Below are 21,707 nucleotides of genomic sequence, written 5' to 3'. Positions count from 1 at the left end.
CTCCCAGGAAGCACATTAGCCCTTGGGGAACTCTTACTGCTAGAAAAAATGCAAGTAGTCTTGCGGCTGTAACTGAGACAATGGGGACAGCTGTGTCTGGTTCTGGGCAAGCTCAGAAACAAGGACACCAAAACCTCTGTCTCCCTTCACAGGTCTGTAGAACTGAGCACCTGGGTTTCTCTTGCACATCACCAGATGGCTGTGTTTACACCCAAGCTGTCCATTTTACCTGACATCTTTATCTATCAAAGCATGACTCAGAGGCAATAAGGAATGATCCTCATTCCTCCAGGGCAGACTCCTGGTTATGAAACCAGAGTCAAACTCTGAAATGTTCCTACAGGACATGGTCCAGGCCCAGGGCTTACCATTTCCTGAGATGGGAGGCAGCTTGGTGTTTCTGGCTTGTGGAGCTGGGCTCACCCATGAGCAGGAATCCTTAACTGTCTTGAGTTTCTCCTTCTTGAGCTGTTCAAGTCTTTGCATCGTCGTCATGTGTTTTCTTAGCTGCAGGCTGACTGCCGAGTTACCAGATGAGACTGTTGAGTCCACCACAGGAGCGTTGTCATCCAACGCCGTCAGATCTCCCAGACTTCCCCCGCTGTGCATGTTCATTTCTACTCCACTGTCATTGTTGTTGGTGCTGCCAAGGGGTGATGGCTCACTGCTGCAAGATGACTGGCCACCAGGACTGGACTGACACATCTTGGGGAGGCAAAAGAGGAAAAAGTTGGGCAGGTGAAAACATGGATGGAAAGAAATCAGGAGCCCAACATCCCATGTTAGTCCTGGAGCCTAGGAGAGCTCCCATCCTAGGCTCTCCCCTGCCTTGTTACCCCTCCCTGCTGCAGCAGGATCTCAGCTCTTCCAAAAGGCAGATGCCTCTTCCCTGTGAGAGGAGGATGGGACTGCACCCCACATCTGGAAAAACCATGGTGATTCAACTGCAAGATGGAGAGAACCAAATGCTATCCCTCCAAAAGAAGGACAGATGTTTCTTGAAGAAAAGCAGCATGTCACCTGGTTGTGCAAGGTATATTGCAGCAAACACTGGCTTATCTAACATGGGATCAAGGTTTAAGTATTTCAGACACAACATATTTCTGTCTTTAAAATACCCTAACATATAATTATGTTAGCTGACAAACTTCTCTGCCAGATAAAAACCTGGCTCACTGTTTGCAAACTCCCACTTTCAGATAAGCCAGATAAGCACCATAAATATTTATTTTATTTACATTAGGAATGTAAACTATTCACATTGAGTAGTTTATTTGCAGCAGACACTATATGGTCTGAACTTGCTCTGCTGCTGCTACCAAACAGGATGCCTGGCTTTTCTGCTCCAGGCTCATGCTCCAGCAAAAAATGGGAGTGCTGAAAAGGCAAAGTACTCTGCCCTGGGCCAAGGTGGGAATGCGGAGTGCTGCAGTGTTGTTACTTTACTCCATAGCAGCTCCCCATGGGCAGGGTTGACTGGCTCTGATTGCCCTTCAGTCTAGATGATAGAAATTGCAATCCCAATATTTAATGGCAAGTTGTGATGCTGGGAGAAAGGTGGCAAAGGGAATCCTTGGGCACTGCATCCTCCCCCTTTCTGCACTCAAGCAAATTTCTCCTGTCCCTCCCCACTGCCCCACATACTTCTACTTCCATCCTGTGAGGGTTAAATGGAGACAGAGATCTGCAGGAGATCATGCTTTATACAGTTACTTTAATACAAAGGATTTCTTTGCTCACCTTAGTACCGACTGTCCTTAGGAAGGTAGAGTAAGGAAGGGTAAGTGGGAATAAAGAACAGGTTGTTAGGACAAAGACAGCATTAACAAAAAGGACCAGGTTAGTAAAAGGAGGAAGAGGGAAATGCAGAATACAGCACAAATTACCAGCATATCCCCCACTCCCATACCCCATCTTCCCTGCCTTCCCTCTTCGAGGGCACAAATAAAAGCTCCTAGGAGAGACTTTCTACCTGTTTCCATGGGTTTGGGGTGACACACAAATATGGGTCAAAAAAAGGAGCCTGGGAATGATGGGAACCAGTGAAGCATCTCACCCCTCCCACCACCCTGACCTTAACCATGAAACAGGAGTTGGATGTGGACCCACCAGATGAGATGCCACCTGTCAGATGTGCACAAGGGAAGTACCTGGTGCTACAGAGGCACAGTGAAGAGAAGCACATGACCAGGGCTGCTGCCAGTGAGATGGCTTGGAACTCTGGCAGCACAGAGTGCTAGGAAAACAAGCCCATACCTTCAGGAGAAGCAGGGTGGGGAGCTGTAATTGTGTCAGTGTTTTCATAGGAAAAAAACAACAAAACACATAGAGGAAGAGTATTGGAGAAAGGTCATTCTGTCCAGTGGTTCTCACACTCAGCTTTTGTAACACAGTACAGAACCTCATCACAGGAAACTGTTTCTTTAGTCAATTAGAGACATTCTGGATGTGTAAATATGAATTTTTTTTTAAACTAAAACATGCTGCTCATTAGTAATTTGTCCAACAACACATTCCCTAACCCTTCTGAGAAAATCTTTGTAGCTCCAGGGCATGTTTTTCACAGGAATAACTATCTTTTAGCCTGGATTCAAATCAAGAAAATATATATTTTGGAGCTCAAAGTCCTTTCAGATCAAGTGGGAAGTCTGGGGAATATGTGAACATTCCTTTGCAGGTAAAGGTCTTTTCTTCTGTATCCAGCCCATACCCTGTCCCACTCTGAGCTGATGCAGCAGACCAGAACTTTGGGTACAAAAGTGAAAAGAAAACATCAAAAGGTAAAAGTGATTAATGTGTTGCAATGCTCCATCTCCTCCTCCACCCTGGCTGGGGTGGAAGAGGTTTGATGTGTTTGAAAGCACCACTATACATAGCTCTTTAGTACCACTGACCACACTACTGCCAATTGTGGAGCTGCTGCAATGGACAGAAAGCTGATAAATGGTCTTTGCTTCAGGTGCTAGAGCTGTAAAGCTTGATCATGGCAGAGTGACAGTCTGTATTCTGTGAGCTGCAGCACTGGTCCCATGTTTATTCCTAATTTCACTCCCCTGCCCCATCACCTCGCTACAATTTTCTATGGCAGCTGGGAGTCATCTGTTGAATTTCTGTACTCCTGAGTAATCTGCTCTAGCCAGCCTCGGCTGATCAGGGAGGTGGGACTAGATGATCTCAAAAGGTCCCTGAAAACCCCAGGGATTTTGTGCTTCTGTGTATGGTGGACAGGATCAAGGAATTGAACTTGCTTTAAGATACTCAACAAAAATAGAACAGCTAGTTTTATCCCCACTGGCTCCATCAAATAGCAGCAGACTAGAAAGAGAAGGAGTGAAGGGTACAGGGAGGAGGAGAAAAGGGACTGCTTAAGCCAGGACCTTTGCTTCAAGAAGCATTCATCAATCTGTGCCCTGTGGTCATTGCTCAATTTAAACTGGTGAGATAGGTAAAGCTCATTTGACCACAACACTCTTGGGTGTTACCCACTTTCACAGCACAGGAATGCCAACCTCAGCAAAGGGCATCACTTGGCTCCTATGACTACAAGGGCAAGAATTTATGATGTTGGGTAGGAAGGTACAAAATGCAGTGGGCTGTGCCCTGACCTGCAGTTTCATTTCTGGACTTGAACTCTAGGGTTGAAGGGCACCTGCCCAGAGAGGTAAATGGAATACAAATGCTTTATGCCCCTAGTGCATCAGAGAAATCAGGAACCACGTCATTTCTGCCAAAAGCAACTGCTCTTACCACAGAATTCTCTGTTTTTATTGTTTTGACTTGTAAGCAATCCTCCATGCTCCTTGTGGTGCTGTTGGCCTCAGGGCTCTCCTCTGACACCTTGCTGCTCTGCTTGGCGCTTGCCTCATTGTCCCCATTTTCCTTGAGGGGAGGTGGCCTCGGGTGAACGTCATTGCGCTGCTTCTTTGTGACGTGAGCATCAGGCCCGTGCACTGTCTTGACGTGTTTTCTGAGGGAACTGGGGTCTGTGTACCTCTTCGTGCAGCCAGGGATTTTACAGACGTAGGGTTTCTGTCAGTGCAAGCAAATCTTGGGTTATATTTAGAATAAGACCAAATATTCCAGGTACAGTGTATGGGCCAAAAAAATATAATGAGCATAGCAGCAGGCAGCAGCAAAATGTGGAGCATCTGCTCCACAGGACTCTGTAAGACTGAGATACGGAAGATGTGATATATGAGCTGCTGCTAATCCACACAGACTTGGCTGGCCATTTCATGTTGGCTAAACTTCTTGTTTTCAGTTTCTGGATCAAAAGACAGCTAAGAATTCATGAAATACTTCCCTAGTATTACTTTACCATGTATGTATTTGCTTGGGTGGCCACAGGAATATTTCCTGATTAAGGATGGGAAGGAGGTGATGTAGCGCACTGGGCATAACACATTCACTCTGCTAAGGTGGGGTCTACACCAAGAAAATGTCTGAAACCTTTTGGCTGATGGAGGTCCAGTGAATTCAAGCCAGACTGGATTCACCCTACTCAATCTATCACACCACTCCAGCACCTGTCACCTTGAAATCTGCTATTGTGCAAAACAAACCACAGGCATGCAATGTTTTTTTTTTCAGATGACAGCACTCTATCCCGAATTCATGAATCATTGATTGCCACAGGAAAACAAGGCTGAAGCCATGCTTCTGAAAACAGAAATCGGCAACAGATACTTTTATTCTTTTAAGTTCTTTTATTTTACTGAGTCTTCAATTCCAAAGTGTATTAGCACTGCAGTTGTTTGAGATGGTGCTGCTGCACTGGAAGCTCTGAATTCATCGCAAGTTCTGCTTTTGGCCTCACAACTACTCTATGTATTTTTCTGCCAATCCACTAGGATAGATCCATGAGAAAAAACAGATGTTATTTGAAGGCTACCCAAAATGACCATTCCTATTCTGTTTGGTTTTTTTTTTTTTTTTTTTTTTTTTTAAATCTGTTTTGTAATTTTGTTCAGGAACTTAAGTGAAAAAATACAAAGGAGTATATACTCTTTGCAGAAAGCCAGCATCATCACATGAAAAACACTGAAAGTCTGTTTGTATTCAAAAGCATGCTTCCTGACTGATCTTGGCACATCATTCAAACCAGCTAAATCCACGTAACACCCCACTGAGGTAAATATTTAATATATTTTAAAGCTGGGTAAACCAAAGCACAAAAATTAAAATAGTTTATTTAAAAATATCATGCAACCTTTTGGACAAGCATTATAGAAATACCATTACTGCTATTAAACCTTATTACAAAGAACAGAACCCCCACCACATGTGCTGAAAAAATCCTGTATATGAACAGCTCAAATATTTTTAATAAATATTCTTTAGGCTCAACAGTTCTGATTTTTCAGACTCTAGCAATTAGGGTAACATGATCACTCTTGCTTAGACAGCAGACACTCCATCTAAGGGGATTCAATCATCCTCTTCATCAGGCCATACCTCTTGCAACTGAGCTAAGGATGACTGCTGTTTCATTGGTGTGCCTTCATCTGTCCCTGGGTTATTCAGATTTTGACATCTAGTGACATCTTCACTCTAGTGACGTCAAGAGTTTAGATATCTAAACTCCTATGTTCATGCACATACAGGGTAATACTCCTTAGGTTGGGAGAACTGGAGATCTCCCCACACACTAAGCAGAGCTGGATTTATGTGTTTTACCCTTGTTCAACTTGAGTTGCTGAAAATGTCACTCTGAGTCCTTGGCTGGCCATGAACCCATGCCACTCCTCTGTGTATGCACTGGAGAGTGGTCACAGGATGAAACCCCTTTTTCCAGGTGTAACTTCGAAGGTATCCCCTGAAGGGATTCAAACAATCACTGGAAGTTTAAAACATAGTGTGTATGACATTTCAACAATCAAACCAAAGCCAGTGTGGTAACATATTCCCAGCCTTGAACTTCAGCTTGTTTGGACCATACACCTACGTCCTGTCACACAATGATAGTGACAAACACAGGGAACCTGGAACTTCCCCCTTAGAGGAGACTAGGATGACTAACTCTGAAACTGGTGTAATCCAAGTAAACAATGCAAGCAGAGGAAAATATTTAGAAGGTAGCTAGGAACCATAATAGAGTTACCAATGGGTAATGGGAAATATTCACAGCCACAAACTTCTGCTTTGCATTTGTGTGGTTTTGTGAGCCAAGGTCTCAGTACAGTTTGCTAAGCCAGTGGTCATGGCCACAGCTGGACACAGGACCTTCGCCTGGGCCTGCTGCCCAGTGTGAGGAGCTTTGCTGTGAGGGACACCACCTGGTGTAAAGGATCGTGTTATATGATCCTCAAAAAGAGGATGTCAAAAATATGGCCCAGAGAACCATTGTATGGAGCCTACAGGTCTCCCACAATCTTGGGGTGTTTCCGTACTGCATCAAGGAGGGCTGAACAACAGTTCAGGAGTGAGCACGACTGCAAAATGTAAGATCGTTTGGATAGTGGTAGTGCCTTATAGTTCCTGTGGCAGGGCCAGCTGGTCTGGTACAGATCCTCCACTAGTGGCTGTGCTGTTCCTGCACCAGAGGAGAGGTAGGTGTCCTTCAGGGAAAGCAACTGCAGAGGATAAAACCCCTATCTGTTATCCGAGTCTTCAGTTGGGTTGTTTGAAAGTAGTTTGTGCCAAGTGTCAGCATATTTAGATCAGGGTGCACAAGAGACATGGAGCTGGATGCTCCTGCCCTACAGCCTCACCTTCTTGCACAAGGGGAACCCAAATGATCTGACTTTCAAGTGTGTTCAAGCTCTGCTCAGATGAAGTGAGGAGTCATCCCAGATCCAATGCAGCTCCTGATCTGGATCACTTGGGAATCTGAACCCACTGGAGAAATTACACTTACTAACACATTCAAAATGAAAATTCCACATGGGACATTAGCTGGCTCAGATGGGAAACTGCCCTAGCCTAGCAAAGCTCCTGGTAAAGCTCCAGGGATCTGAGCTCAAGTGATCTACGGACAAAAAAGTCGCTCACATACTGTCAGTGTCCACAGACTGGGCTGAGTGAGTCTGTATCCAGCACTGAAAGCTGTACCAGCAGTCTTGATCCATTCACATGAGAATCCTTATGAATCGAAGGGAGATGCACATTTCCTTTAAGACATGAAAAACTGTTGCAAAAATGTAAATCTTTAGTGGCTTGGTTGATTTATTAAGCTTATGAGCGAGAATATGGAGAGTGGCTTAACACTGCAAAGTTAAAGAGGTGGAAATATCAACAATGAAAGGGACACTGGATCCAGCACTGGAGGAAGGCAAAAAAAAAGAATCCAGGGCTGGAGAACGAGCAATTTCCAACACCTAAAATGTGAGATTTAAACTACAATTGCCTACCTTTCAGGGGAAGAAGCTTTAACTTAGAAAAAGTACGTAGTCAAACACCACTCCCTGGGAATGCAGGATGCCGAGCAGACGAGAGGTTGCAACCTATCTTTTTGGTCCCTCCTGGCCTCAAGCTTGGTGTAGCCTTAAAACAACTCCAAACTATCCAGTTTAAGTGTGGACATGAGTTAATTTTAACCTGTGTCTTGCAGGTGGAGAACAATCCTGACATTTGGGTTCATACCCAAACCGGTTCAAACAACCCTGGGATACTAGTCATTCATTGGTCCATCTCAGCATCATCTCGGCCTGGAAGAGGATTCTAGATTTTGAGTCCTTATTCTGACTCAAACAGAATCTCTAAAACCTACAGAGCTTTGCTTATCACTGACTGATACTACGCCAGAGATAAAAATACTCCCAACAAGCCCTTTGTAGACACAGCATCGCTTCAAAAGGCTGTCAACCGTAGCAACTGCGTTCCATTCTCCAATAGTCTATATTTAACTGTTGCAAATTAGGCTACAGACTGAATTCTTCATGGCTGAAAACACTATTAGAACTTTAGAGTGTTGTTTTTCTTCCCCTGTCAGCTAATTAGTGGTAATATAAATTTCAATCGTCGGCCGTGGTTGATTGCAACAGACCATCACATGCGTTACAATAAAGGCAATTTCCTCTGCTCCCCAACTACTAATAGTGAGTCTTAATTATCCAAGGTTAACAAAGCATTACATTGTGCTCTATCACTGTACATCAAATGATGGAGGGACTATTATTTCCAGAGTATCAGGATCCAGGGTAGCTGTTATGTTACTGCAAGTCTGCTCCACAGTAATATTAAACACCACTTGCACAACTGTACTATACTATCTGTGCTATTAAAAATATAAATTTGGAAAATGCTTGTTTTCATTTCCAAAGTCGATTAAAAAGTTTGCATACTTTAACATCTGTTTATGATTTTAAACACAGCTTTCATAAATATAAAGCTAATGTGGTCTGGCTCCCCAGCAAAAATAAATCCCATTAAAAAATAAGATAAACCTCTCATTACAGTAGGTTTCTTTTTACATGCGTCCAGTGTGTAAAGTGTATGTTTATTGTCAGCAAAATTTAAAAAAAGCCCTCCGTTGAGCTGTGGTGAGCCCAGGCTTACCTCATTGGAATGTGTCCTGTTCTGGTGCTTGGCTCTGTCCGAGGCATTGGAAAAGGCTTTATTGCAGCCTTCATGTTCACAGACATAAGGTTTTTCTCCAGTGTGGGACCTCAGGTGTGTCTTTAAGTTCTCCAGGCGGGAATAGGCTTTGGAACAACCCTCAAACTAAAATAAAAAAACCACATGAGGAGTGATTAATTAACCAGAAAAATTTGATTTTCCCCCTGCCTAAACCCTTTCAATCTGTTTCTCATTCTTTCTTTTTTTTTTCTTCTTTTTAAAGGGCTTGTGTTTTAGGGAACAACATCCACTTTGTTGGGAGAATTTGCTTCCCTAGGCAGGCTGAGAGTTTCAGCAGTGAGTCATATTTGAGGTGCTACTCCTTGTTGGGTACCCACCTGACATTTCAACAAGTGACTCTTTTTTTCCAGCAGGGCTAAACACCCCTTCACCCTTCACAGAGTTCTCTTAGCCCCTCCTGCCACCCCTCTGCATCTAAAACACTCAGAAACAGGGGCCCCCTCCTTCCCACCTACGGAACTGACAGCTTCTCCACAGTCTGACCAGCCTTGCAACTTCACTAGCACCAACAGTGGAAAGAGCAGACAGTTCCCTAACACACAAAACCAGAAATCTAGCAAGCTTTAAAGTTTCCCAAATTACAGCTTGGGTTTACTCTTGGAAGATGCTGTGGTCAGGCTGTCTGACATTACTAGTTTATAAAACAAGACTCTTAGTTTTGAAGACAGATGGATTTTTGGATGACAAAACAGGCCAGGAACCTTTCTCCTGGAAGGAAACGAGCTGCCCACACAATGAGAAGGAGCAGCTTGGGAGATGAGGTGAGGCTTCGGGTGATTGAAGTCCTGCCACCCTCCATTCTGGCTGGGCTGGAGGCTTCTTCCTGCACCTGCCCCGTCTCAACATGGGAGGATTTCACCTCCAACCAAGGAGTCTCTAAAGTGCTCTTTTTGACAAAACAAATGGGAGGTTTTAAGAAATGCAAGGATCCCTTGCAAATTCTAGCTAAATGTTGCACTGCCTGTTCAGCTGGGAGCATTGAAAAGCTCAGGCTGTACTTCCTATACAAAAAAACCACCCTTTAAATTCCAACAAGCAGCCCCTGCTGCTGTAATGTATGCGTTGTATTCTAGTCACATCACTTCAACATATCTACAAGTTCAGTCCAGCTGTGACAAGCCTTCACATTGCTCTGTTTGAGTCTTGGCCAGTGGAGAAACTGGAGCCACAGCAGGACAGGTCTGATTTTCCCATGGGCAGTTGAGTTGTTCTACACATCCAAAGGTCTGGTCAAAGGCACCTGCATTCAACAGCAACAGCACCTGTCCCCTTGTGCTCCACATGCACAGGACCTGCCAGACTGTAGGGAGGGAGGCAAACATGCAGCCCATGAAACCCATGAAGCATGTAGGTACAGGTTGATCCCATGCAACTTTGTTGTGTTGGAAAAGAAGGCTTGCTTATGATCCCCTTTAAAGTCTAGCATAGGGATGGTGGACATAAGGCAGATTTGCTCTGCTCTTGAGATAGTCTCATCTCTTCAAGGACGAGTAGGAGAATCCTGCAAGAGCTGATTCCTTCCACAGCTTTGTCAGGGCGAGGTGGATCCAGTTTTTCTTCCTCAGACAGCTTTCATTAGCCCATTTGTCCCACAGAACATGCCACAGCTCTGAGGTAGCACAGTATATCTCTTTCTTCTCTTGCCCTGTACAAACAATCCTTTACAACTCAAGTCGCTTACAGTTATTGAAATACATCATTCCTCTTGCTGTAAAACAAAGGGAACTCAGCATGAGACAACTCATGTGTTCATTCTAGTTTTGCTGGATACTGACACAAAAATGCAGTTATTAAGAGCAAAAGTTCTAAGGCCACATTTTCACATAAAAGCTTCTCAGCAAAGCAGCCTGTGCATGTCCAAAGCAGTTGTTCCCACTCTTACGTGTGGATTTGATTATGCCAGTGGGAGTTCTAGCTGTCATCTGCTGAAATAATCCTTGACCAAATCCCAGGCTGCAGTTGGGCTCATCTGTAGCTTTATGTACACCACAAACTTCTTGTCTGAAACCAATGTTGCTTTGAAAAATCACTGCCAGACGTGGACAAGGAATGCTCTGCCACAGAAGGGCACTGTCTGCAGAACTGCCATTATCCCAGACAACAAGAAAATGGTGGTTCTCTAGTTTGGGGACAATTGCTGCAACATACTGCACATGGAGGACCTGCAGTTCTCCTGGAGGCAGAGGATGACTTGAGACTCAAACACAGCCTTGCCATTGCCCCCAGTGTGACAAAACTGAGGCTTGAAAAGGGCAGCAGTATTTTTTTCCTGCTCGACCACAGCACTAAAGAGGATTCAGCCACTGCTGTTTTTGTATCTTGAGTCCCTCTGCCTACAAGGGCAGGCTAGACTTGCCCTCAGTGCTCACTCTGTATGCACCAACAATCAATATTTCTTGATACTTTTAAGGAAGATTGGTAAAGCACTAGACTGGGCAAAGTGCTTTAGAAGATTAAAACAAAGGACATGGCCCTATGCCCCGGGGGAGCTTATGCTCTAAATTAAATGAACACAAGGCTGGAAGATTGATAAAGGAGCCATACAGCAGGCAAATCATACATATCCTAATATTTGTAAGCAGGAGCTGGGGCAGAGCCAGGGAGCGAGCAGGGCTGGAATTGGCCAATGGAGCAGAAGAGGAGGAAGATATGAGAGGAGGGCTCAGACATTTGCTGAGCAGGAAGAGACTCATCCCCAAGACTCTGGGGAGAGGAACAGTGTAATGCTGACCGCAGAGGAGGTATGAAATGCCATCAGGAGGAGAAGGCAGAGAGCAGAGGATATCAAAAGACAGGGAGGAAAAGAACTTTGGGAGGAATAAAGGCTGAAGGAGATGAGGAGGGAGACTGTGAACACCTCTCCCATCAGTTGACCACAGTCACTGAACTCCATAACCTTGCTTCCCTCTTGTGCCTTGCATCAGGCATCCTTGGATGCCCCATACAGCAAGCAGTGTGGTGAGAGGCTCCAAGGGTGAAGGCACATATGGGGTTTCATATCTTGAGGCTAAGGAGGATGAGAGCCCAACTCTCCCATGTGGTCAGTGAGCCTGCACCCACAGAGATACAAAACAGTACCCCATACTCTTCCTCAGGTGTTTAACCCTAGATACAGTGCTGCTGGTATGCAGAAGGTCTGAAGGGGGAAGCTGAGGTGGGGGGGACTGAGCTCTTCTTGGGGTTTAAGCACCTATGGCTTAACCTCACCTCTGGATTAAGAGAGCAGAGGCAGGAGGTTTTGGCCTAGATTCCCAGGCTAGAAAGAGGCATGTGTGCATGCTTGGATGTGTGGGTGAGGGAATCTTGCATTCCCAGCAGCTGTAGTGGGTGATGCCAGGTTAGACACAACCAGGGTTAGGCAGCTCTCCACATTGTGGCATTACTGGATTTCTTCCTTGGATGTAGGCAACTGAATTGGCTGGATTTTCACCTTAAGTGACTTGTCCTGAGTTGCTTTGGATCTCTGTGGTAGTTCTGAAACAGTTCTTCCCAAGGAAATGCAGTTTTGCCCACTAACACCTCAACCACACTCGTTGACCTCTTGTCCTGTCTGCAGGGTCTAACCTGCAAGTAGCTGTAACCCAGACACAGAGGGCTGGACTGGCTCTGAGCTGCTGCCAGTGGCTGCCTGGTAGAGCCCTACCTGAAGCCATGCCTACATCTGCAATCACATTTTTGTGACCACCCCAGCTTGGTGTCCCACGTGCCAAGTGAGATGCACCATGTGTCCCTGCCAGCTCACCGTGCATTTGTGTGGCTTCTCTCCCGTGTGCCTTCGCATGTGCACCACCAACATATACTGAGCCTTGAAGGGCTTCTGCTCCCGTGTGCAGTCCTGCCAACGGCAGACAAACTCCTTCTTCTCCCCGTGGATGTGATCGTTGTTGATGTGCTGGTAGGAGAGAAAGGAAAACCAGGTCACTCCTGGAAGAGCTGATGCCAGTGAATCATGCACAGTGCTCCGAAAGCCAGGTGTTCCCTCCCCAGTGTTTGTCAGGCACTTCAGCACCTGGGTGCCAGGTGCACAGGTGACACCAGGGACGTGGACCCAGCACTGGGTCTGGTGTGTTCTGCAGAGAAAAGTGTGCAGCACCCAGCACACTGGGTACAAAGCAGGCTAGAAATGGGAGGTTTGCAAAATCAGTGGGAGCTTTTGGGAGCAGGGAGCCCTCTCAGTGTGCCCCCAGCTGCTTGATGCCATTTTTGATGGGGATGACAGAGTAATTTTTGTTTCTGCTGAACCCTCCTGTGCTGCATTTACACACCTGAGACCCCTTCCTGGGGTGCTGCTGGAGGATGATGGACAGGAGACAAAACTTGGTTGGATTCAATAATCTTAAAGGTAGTTTCCAACCTAAATGATCCTATGCATCTAAGTCCATATGCTAGCCCCATGACATCCACCTGCTGTCCAGAGCTGGTGGCTGGCAGGAAATGACAGCATCTATGAGCTATGCAGCAGGGAGAGCTCAATTACTGCTAATTACTCAGGCCCACGAAATTCTGTGCTGGAGTGTTGAAAAGCCAGACCCAGAATGGTGCCTTCGTCCACCCTGGTATGGACAAGTGGGCCATTTTCTTCCCAGAGCAGGGCAGATGAAGCCCTGCCGAAAATAAACAGAGCGAGAGGCCAGTCCGTCGGCAGCGCCGTTCCCGCGGCAGCCTTGTCTCTCTGAACGGGGTCTCATTGCCAAAAATAATGCCTGTCCTCGCTCCTGTGTTTTCAGAAGACATTCACTGACAGGAAATCCTAAAATAAACGACTTTGGTTTTGGGTTTTGGCTTTTTTTGTGCTGAGAACTTTTCTAGCCCCCGCCTTCGTCCCCTGGCTGAGGCCAGGCACACATGTTGCAGCTAGGGATGAGACTCTCTTGGGGCAGTGAGGCAGCACGAGGACACAAAAGTACATTAAAACAAATTCATCAGCCTTCACAGCCCCAGCTGAACCCAGTCTCAGTATTCTGTGTGCTGCAGTCCAATCCTGGGGTCAGGGTCCTGCTGCCTGGGGTCCCAGTTCTACCCAGGGACAAGAGGAGATGTGTGGGGCTCAGCTGGGCTCTTGGGCACCACACATAAACACTGAGAGCCAAAACTGTGGGCTGGGAGAGCTGGGGGAACCTAGGTTTGGGAGAGGCTTTGCATGGGTTTAGAGTTCTGCTGCCTACAGTTCTGGTTTTACAACGTGGCATCAGTGTGAGATTTTAGCCTCAGATGGTGGAAATCTGATGAACCTCCCCGGAGACCCATGGACATGCTAAACCATGTCCAGACTAGACTGGGGAGATACATTTCCAGGCTCTGTTTGTGTGGGAGTCTAACTTGCAACCACAACTACACAACACACAGCAATGTTGGGAGTGTGGAAGAGCACAGGCTTACCCTTTTGGTCTTGTTTGAACCGGAGTAAGAACATTTACAGGAGGGGAACTGTAGCTCCCATTCAGGACCATTCACTCCCAGTCTAGGCAACATCTGCTTCCCATCACATGCTTTAGGAGGAGTTGCACAGCTCACCCCACTTCAGCTACAGCTCCTTAGCCCCTGCCTGGCTGAAGGCTTTGCTTGGGCTTCTCTCAAATTGAGTGTGACCTTTGAGGTTGGGAGCAGCAGTGGTGCTTGCAAAAATATGTCATCACTGCTGCTGCTCCCTGTTGACATGCACTTCTCCCACAAGCACACTGTGTATGAGCAACAGACTCTGCTCACCCAAGTACTTTGTTCTGCACACAAACTGGAGTTTTTCCATGCATGGTGAGAGCCATCTCACCTTCTCAGAAGGTGGCCCATGACATCTGTATTTCATTTGCATGTGTATTTTGGGCATCCCAAATCCACAACCCCACGTTGCTTGCAATCACAATACAGAAAACTCAATTTTTGTAACCTTCCAAATGCAGGAAAATCTTGGGATATTTCATCAAACATTTTTCTTTGTTTATTTTTGTTGGGTTTTTTTCTGGGAATAAATTGTGCTGAGCTTCCTGGTGATCTGCACTTTGCTCTGGGCAGAGTTAATTTTTTGTACATCTGAAAGGGAAACACACAAAAACTGCTGGACAAATTTGAGCCCAGCCCATCTGACAGGCATGCTGTGGTTTAACCCCAAAAAAGCAATGCCCCATAGCATGCAATGTGCAACTCACTAAGCACCTTATCACTCAACTGGCCTTGAAAACCATTTCCAAATCTGTCTGTACTCAAGGACTTGATGTACTGAACCAGTGGCTTCTAGCAGAGACAGGCAGGCACTAGCCTTAGATGGAAGAAGAGCATGTGCCCAAAATTATAATTTAGAGTGTAGTCCCTCTGCACAATGTTTGTGTGCAGAACTTGGGCAGTGGCGACTGATGCCAATTTGGGAGTATCTAAACATATCCAAAATGAAGATATATAAAAAATGGTGAAAGCAGAGACAAGCCCTCAGGAAGGGGGCTACGTGTGAGATGCACATGGGTGGCCCCTAGCAAGCCGGGGGCCTGTTTGAGGCAAGCAGCTAAAGGCTGAAGGAAAAGGTAACAGCTCCTATTGCAAAATGTGTTTAATCCAAAACTACTGCAAGCATCAGGGTTGCTGGGCTGGTGAATTCCCAACAGATATGGGCTGGCTTCAAAGAAATGGGCCTCACACCACAGACCCAAAATAAGGACTGGGAGAGTGTTGGGCTGGGAGCAAAATGGGGCTTAGACACAGATCACATCTGATTTCACAGGCACTTCCCTGAGGATGAGGAATTTGTTGACCCCAGAAGCCAAAGGAAACCAAATAGTGGATACCCAGATGAAGCAAAGCACACAAAAGGTTCTTGGAATTAATTAGAACTGAAAATCTGATTAATGACCTGGTTTGGGGATCCTTCAGAGAGCAGTTTTGACACTGGTTTGGGAACATCACTGTGATTATGGAAACCCTGTTGCCCAAGTTTCAGAAAATTAACCCACTTTCTGTATTTCAGACACTGGAACATACCATCAAACTCTGAAAGTGCTCTGCTTCTGTGGGAGGGATGAGCTGAGCAGGTCAACAGCCTATCAGTGATATGGCTCCACAGCTCATTAAAGCAGCATTAGAGGCTTTCCCAGCCTGGACTAGGACTAAGGACACCATGGATGATCCCTGACCCATAGCTGGTGTAGCTCTGTGGGAAGGCTCAATGAATATGACCAGTAAAGAGAGAAGGGCCCCTTTCCCCATTTTCTGATCCAGTCTTCTGCACTGAGCCTTCTGTCACTGGGCCATGCACAAGGGAGACTGAAAGTGCAGCCTCAGCAGCTGAGAAGGGAGCAGTATGACATAATCTATGAGAGGCTTCTTTCAGCTGAACTCCTCGGGGAGCAGCGACCTGCTTTGGCAGTGTTTACACACCATATCTCTGATTTGCACCTTTAGTAGCTCCCAGGGTGAGCTCTGGCTGTACAGCAGCTAGTGATAAAAAATGAGGACAAGTGCACAGAAACCCAAATTTATCGCTGGGGTTTCCTCCCAACCATTACTCACATGGACGAGCTGCTCCTGAGTGTCATATTCCTTTGTGCACCCTTCCCAGTGGCAGTTAGTCTCATAAATAACCTCAGGCTCCTGTTTACATTCATCCTTATCAAGATCTTCTTTCAGGTCTGTCAGATGCTCCTGCAACACATAACGGTGCATTGTATAAGGTGAACTTCTTTCATCTGAATTCCTCCATCACTCATAGATTACAGGGCAAGTATCAACTGATCACAAAACTGTGCTTGTTGTGGCTACGTAACATCCATGATTACTGTGAAATAAGGAGCTACAAGGTTTGGCAGAAGGGGATGAGAGTTGACGACAAAACATGAAGCACCCCAAAGCCACTGTGCCTGGATTCAGCTGGGTTGTGGGCAGTCCCAGGAAAAACTGAAAAAAGGAAAGAGCTGGCTTCTGACCTTTGGTTGTGCTCTTTGCTGGAGCAAAACAGCTGATCTTGGTGGAGTGGAGAAACATGAACATAAAGAAATCACAGGGCAGTCAGAGGCCAGAGCCCACTCACCTGACATGGGCTGGGCAGGGGGTTCCTGTTTTCTGCATCTCTCAGTAGATGAGAAAATGATACCTAACCCAAAGATTTATGCCTGCAGGATGCTCCACAGGGATGAAGTGATGAGTTCTCAAAACATTTCTCTGAGAGGGGAGTTTGGAAAGCTTGAGCAAAACCCAGTGAAGAGTAGGTTGCAGAACAGAGCTCCTGGGACTCTGGACTCATAAATGAGTTACTTTTATGCTGGGTACACTGTGAGGTCTCTCCGTAACTTCTCTGTCTAGCCAGCTCCTCAGTGCTAAATGAAGCACAGAAGATTTTCGTTACGGCTGCTAGGATTAAAGCATGGGCAACTACACAATAGTGTAACATACAACATAATTAGTACAAATCTGAGTAAGGACAACTGTCCTGCATGCATCAGATACCTGCACTACAGACAAGGCCATCAGCACCCAGTACTGGCTTGGAAATCTAGCAAGACAAAACCCTGCAGGTTTTGACCCCCTTCATTCCCTTTTCTCCCAGATACTACTGCTGACTAGCACAAAGCATCCTGCCTCCTGGACACTTCAGACAGAAGAGATTTGTTTTAATTAGCTCTTATTTAAAAAAAAAAAGATATTGCAAGGTGGCTGTTGGGACTGGAAAGTGTAGTAATTTACAGAAAGACTTCTGGAGACTCAAACTATACCAGAGCCCAGAGCAATAGTCTGAGAAAGTTCACACAGGAGCTTCTTTTTCCTGCAATTCTTATTTGGTTGAGCTTTAAACACTAAGTCTTTTTTTTTTTTTTATGTTTGTCTCTGTGCAAAGTGCAGTTCCTGGACAACTGTAATTTTCTACTAAAAATCTTATTTTGCAAAAAATTTTATACTTTCTGTTGGAAAAATGGAACTGTAATAATTTAATTTGTTGAAAAGGATTGACTTATTTAATTTCTAGCTAGTTCAGTGCTAGTCTGAATCTATACTGGAGCTCTCTTGTGGCACTGCAGAAGTTCAGTAACTCAGGTCCCTCATGCCTGGTACTTCACTGTGTCCCACAAATCTTGTCTGATTGTATTTTTACAGCACAAACCATCATGGGAGATATTATCTTGCCAAGGACTGCAAACACCCAAATCACAACTCGCATGAGGTGCTTCAAATGCAGCATTTCCAAAACAAAACATACATGCTTTTGGGGATAGATGAACTTCATAGTCAGCAAAAAGTGGATCAGTCAATTACTAACTGACTGTAACACAACTTTTCAGCACAGTCTCCTGCAGAAAAGGAATTTCTAAATTGAATTAATTCTTCTTGCTTAGAACCAAAGGAGACACCCACTATATTCAGTTTTTTAATTTGTTCTCTTTGCCAAGAACAGGCTGTCTTTTACAGGGTACCTTCTAATAATTTCCCAGTCAATATTGAAATACTGCAAGACGTGGAACCTACATTTCTCTTGGGGAATTACTTCACATACCGCCTCATTAAGAACTATTAGATGATCAGTGTGCATTTTCCTACTCCTAATTTCACCTTGCTATTCTAATAAAATCTCATTGCACTACTTTAAACCACTCCCCTGCTCCATTCAGTGCCAATTTCAGTGTTTTTAAGACCCAGTGGATAAAACCTCTGGAGCAGGGCTGCAGGGGTGAGCCAGACTGATGCTATCCAAGCACTCCCAAGCTGGGCGCACACAGCTTCACATGGAGCAGCGCACGGAGGATGGCGGCCCTTGAGCAAGCAGCTGTCTGTCCCGCAGCTCCTCCACTAACACATGCTTTGAGAAAGCAACTGATGGCTTTCAAATATTTTTTCATTTGCTGCAAGAAATAAACACATTGCCCTATTAGCCCAGGCGGTGGCCAGATTGGTTTTTCAGGGCATGTGATTTTGCAGCAGTGTGTAGATGCACTCCTAAACTCAAAGCTCCAGAGAGGTGCCTCTTTGCCCTAATCGTGCTGACTACAGCATGTTTATCTTTCCCTGATATGCTATCTTCATCAATTTTACCAGCCCCCTGATGACTGCACACGTTGCTGTCCCCATGCATCATGCTGAGACCTGCTCCTGAACCAGGGCAGACGGAGAAATTTGTCATCAACTCTTCCATTCGCTTGACAATAACACGGCTTAATATTTCATGAAAATGAAGTGCCCAGAGCACTCCTGATAGTTTACAGTTGTGATAAAGGATGGTCAGATGGATACTGTCAGCCATTAAGCAGTTTGCAATCACAGGGCTCCAGAAAGAAAGCAAAGGCCTCTGGGCCCTTCTTGGTGTCAAATGTTGTGTCACCAGTGTAAAGGATGTTTCTAGGAGCAATTCCTTGTTGAATCAAGAAGTCATCCTTTTTTTGCAAGCTTTCTACCTACATGCAAGTTTCCCTCATAATCTATGTTTGTTCTAAGACTAATGCTGCTTGCTTTGCAGCACAGAAAACTCAGACATCATTTTTACATTATTACACTTGATATATTTGCTCACTCCATTTTTTTTCCCTATCCAAGCACAGCAACAGCAAGCTGAGTCCCAAATACCCATGGAATGCTTCACTCAGTCACAGCAGCTCTGCCCCGTCCCTTCCTGGGCTTTGTGCTCCAAGAGAGCACAAATCTGACTGCCTGGCAGATTTTGCTGCCTTATTCCCAGGTACAATTGATGCCAAGAGGATCATTCCCAAAGATGAGACCCAGCAGCTTGCTGCCTCAACCCACAACATGGCTCGCAGCAAGGAGGTTACCTGTGTGTTTGGGGACACTGGGGGCAAGCCCTCAACTTCAGTCTTGACTTTGCTGCGTTTGTTAATTACTGGATTGACGGTGCTGCTCACGGCCGACTCACTGCTCTGCTTGCTCTAGGAAAGAAAACCAGGCAAGAAATGGCACTGGAGTTTGGGATGACAGACAGACAGTGGTCCACTTCCCCATTAAAAACTAACTTTAAAATCAGTCAAGGTTGAGCTTCAGGAGTGGCAGTGGACAGCAGGACTGGCCTGGGGTTCATATGAAAACCAGCTCATGTAGGTTTGTGCGAAGCAGAGGGATGGGAGAGAGGGAAGAAGAATCAAGGGCAGCCCCAGCTTCGGCAGGCTCGCTGGCGAGCTTGGCCTCTCCACTGCTGCTCTGTTTCAGAACAATCCAGTCCATGGCATAGCCATCAAAGCCTTATACAACCCCCACCCAAGCCAGTTTTATTTCTCAATGTGATGAAATGATCTGTCGAGCAAATGAATTCCTGGGGGAAGCAGGGGGCTCTGGTTATATGCGAGGGCTCTGGCATGCTGTGTCCATGAAAGACTATGTGTGTAATTTGCTAAGCTCTTAAAAAATAAGAACAAGTTCAGGAGAAAAAACATCCCATTGTATGTGCAGAAAATTGGAACATTAATATTTTAAATACTCTTGCTAATTGCTCAAGATTGGTCCTGCAAATTTTTAAACAGAGGCAGAACTCTTTCCAGCCACATTATTTTGGTAGCCAGTTTGTAAGGAGAAAACAAAACCAATCAATCAAATAACCTGCAATAACAAATAGAGTTTGTAGCACAGCAGCCATGAGAAACCCTAAAACAATAAACCAGTCTTAAAAGTTCAGTATGATACTACTAAAACAACGATTTGAAATGGGTGTGACATATGATAAAATAAGTCTCTGGGGAGAAAAGCAACTGCAGTTTAGACTCGGAAGGAATGTATGTGGAGAAGAAAAATTATTAAGAATGTGCCAGGCATATTCACTAACCCAGTCCATGTGGAGGGCTTGTGCACACATATATGTGCTTGTGTGCTCATAGGTATTAGTAAGGATGCATTTAAGGTGTGGGATCTCATTCCCAGTTTTCAAAATTTGGCCCCTGTTTTTGCAAAATTTAGCAGTAAAAATCAACAGCAGGGACACATTGAGAGAGAATCTACTGAAAAAGAAGGAACAGCAAGTAAAATGTAAAGAGGTCCTACGTAGAATGCACTTACACATTAAAGATTAAGACCATCATCATGGTTCACATGAGTACAAAAAAAGGAAGGAGGGATTGGTGAAGGTCCCAACAAGAAGCTTGGTTCACAGGTGCTTATTTTGCAAAACACTACTGCACCTGATTTTCCTCAACTTCATAGGACATAGTGTGTTCAAGGAGATTTCCTGCCTGGGATGATCTTGCATATTGCGTTCAATACTTGGATGGACTAAGGCCTTTGGTTTCAGCAAGGGTAGGTGCAAGGAAGGGAGATGGGTGCAAAATTTGTCTGTGACTAATTCAGAAACACTTGCCAGGAAAAGGAAAAAGCAACATGAAGGGACAGAGTGAGTAAAAACGAAAATTGTTAAAACTCCCACAACCACCATGAAGGGAAGCCCACATCTCATGGAGAACGTGCCTCCATTTCCATGTGTACCATGCAGGCTGGCTGTCCCTACCTGGCTGGAGTCGGAGATGCAGTTGCTGTTGCTGCTGCTCTGTGCTGGTGATGGGTTCACAGAGATGACTGCCATATGCTGCCGTGTGGGGAAGGTTGGGGATGGCTGGATCAGGGGAGGAGTGTGTCCAAAGGCTGAGCTCAGGCCTCTTTGCTGTGTCAGGATCTGCTGGTACGTCACGGGGTTAAGCGGGTGGGGGAAGCCGAATGCTGGACTGCAGCAACAGGAAAAGAAATGATAAGGAGTTATTTTAAACAATATTTATCATATTAGCCAGTCACTGATTGAAGTTTGGCTTCATGGAGACTCCAGGAACCAGGCTGCAATGCCCAGATAGACACCTTCAATGCCAGGATAAGCCTGACTGCCTGCTTTACTGCAAAGTCATGATTTGACTAGCATGTGCCTCAGCAAACTTGTGAATCATTTTGACCCAAGCATTAGACTGATCATGATTTCTTTGCTTCCTATGTTAAAAAAAAAAAACAACAAAAGCCCTTGAGAGTTCATAAGAGGATGGGACTTGGGCAAATGTGGCTTTGCAGCCCCTAAGGCTCCTGGGTTTCCCCAGGCAGACCTCTTTTGCAAACTTGCAGCTTTGGGGTTATGCTAACCTGGATATGAAAAACAAGCATCACCTGGCTCACCTGGCACAGATTACAGCAAGGATGAATAAGTATCCACTTAACATACTCCAAAACCATGCAATTTACTCTGA

At 45.4% G+C, this 21,707-nt stretch overlaps 1 protein-coding gene across 1 annotated transcript in view; it reads right to left on the bottom strand.

The window, feature by feature from the left end:
• GLI2 (GLI family zinc finger 2) overlaps positions 1-21,707 on the bottom strand; it is a 188,539-nt gene that overhangs the window by 5,875 nt on the left and 160,957 nt on the right. The window contains exons 7-13 of the mRNA XM_053982750.1: positions 20,990-21,203; positions 19,314-19,427; positions 16,072-16,203; positions 12,320-12,469; positions 8,497-8,661; positions 3,748-4,029; positions 369-705 (exon numbers count right to left, since the gene is read on the bottom strand). Coding sequence (XP_053838725.1) covers positions 369-705; positions 3,748-4,029; positions 8,497-8,661; positions 12,320-12,469; positions 16,072-16,203; positions 19,314-19,427; positions 20,990-21,203 — 1,394 coding nt within the window. The remainder of the gene's footprint in view (positions 1-368; positions 706-3,747; positions 4,030-8,496; positions 8,662-12,319; positions 12,470-16,071; positions 16,204-19,313; positions 19,428-20,989; positions 21,204-21,707) is intronic.

This window comes from Vidua macroura, chromosome 7, assembly GCF_024509145.1.
Source record: "Vidua macroura isolate BioBank_ID:100142 chromosome 7, ASM2450914v1, whole genome shotgun sequence".
NCBI lineage: Eukaryota > Metazoa > Chordata > Aves > Passeriformes > Viduidae > Vidua > Vidua macroura.
This window is presented reverse-complemented; position numbering and strand designations above follow the sequence as displayed.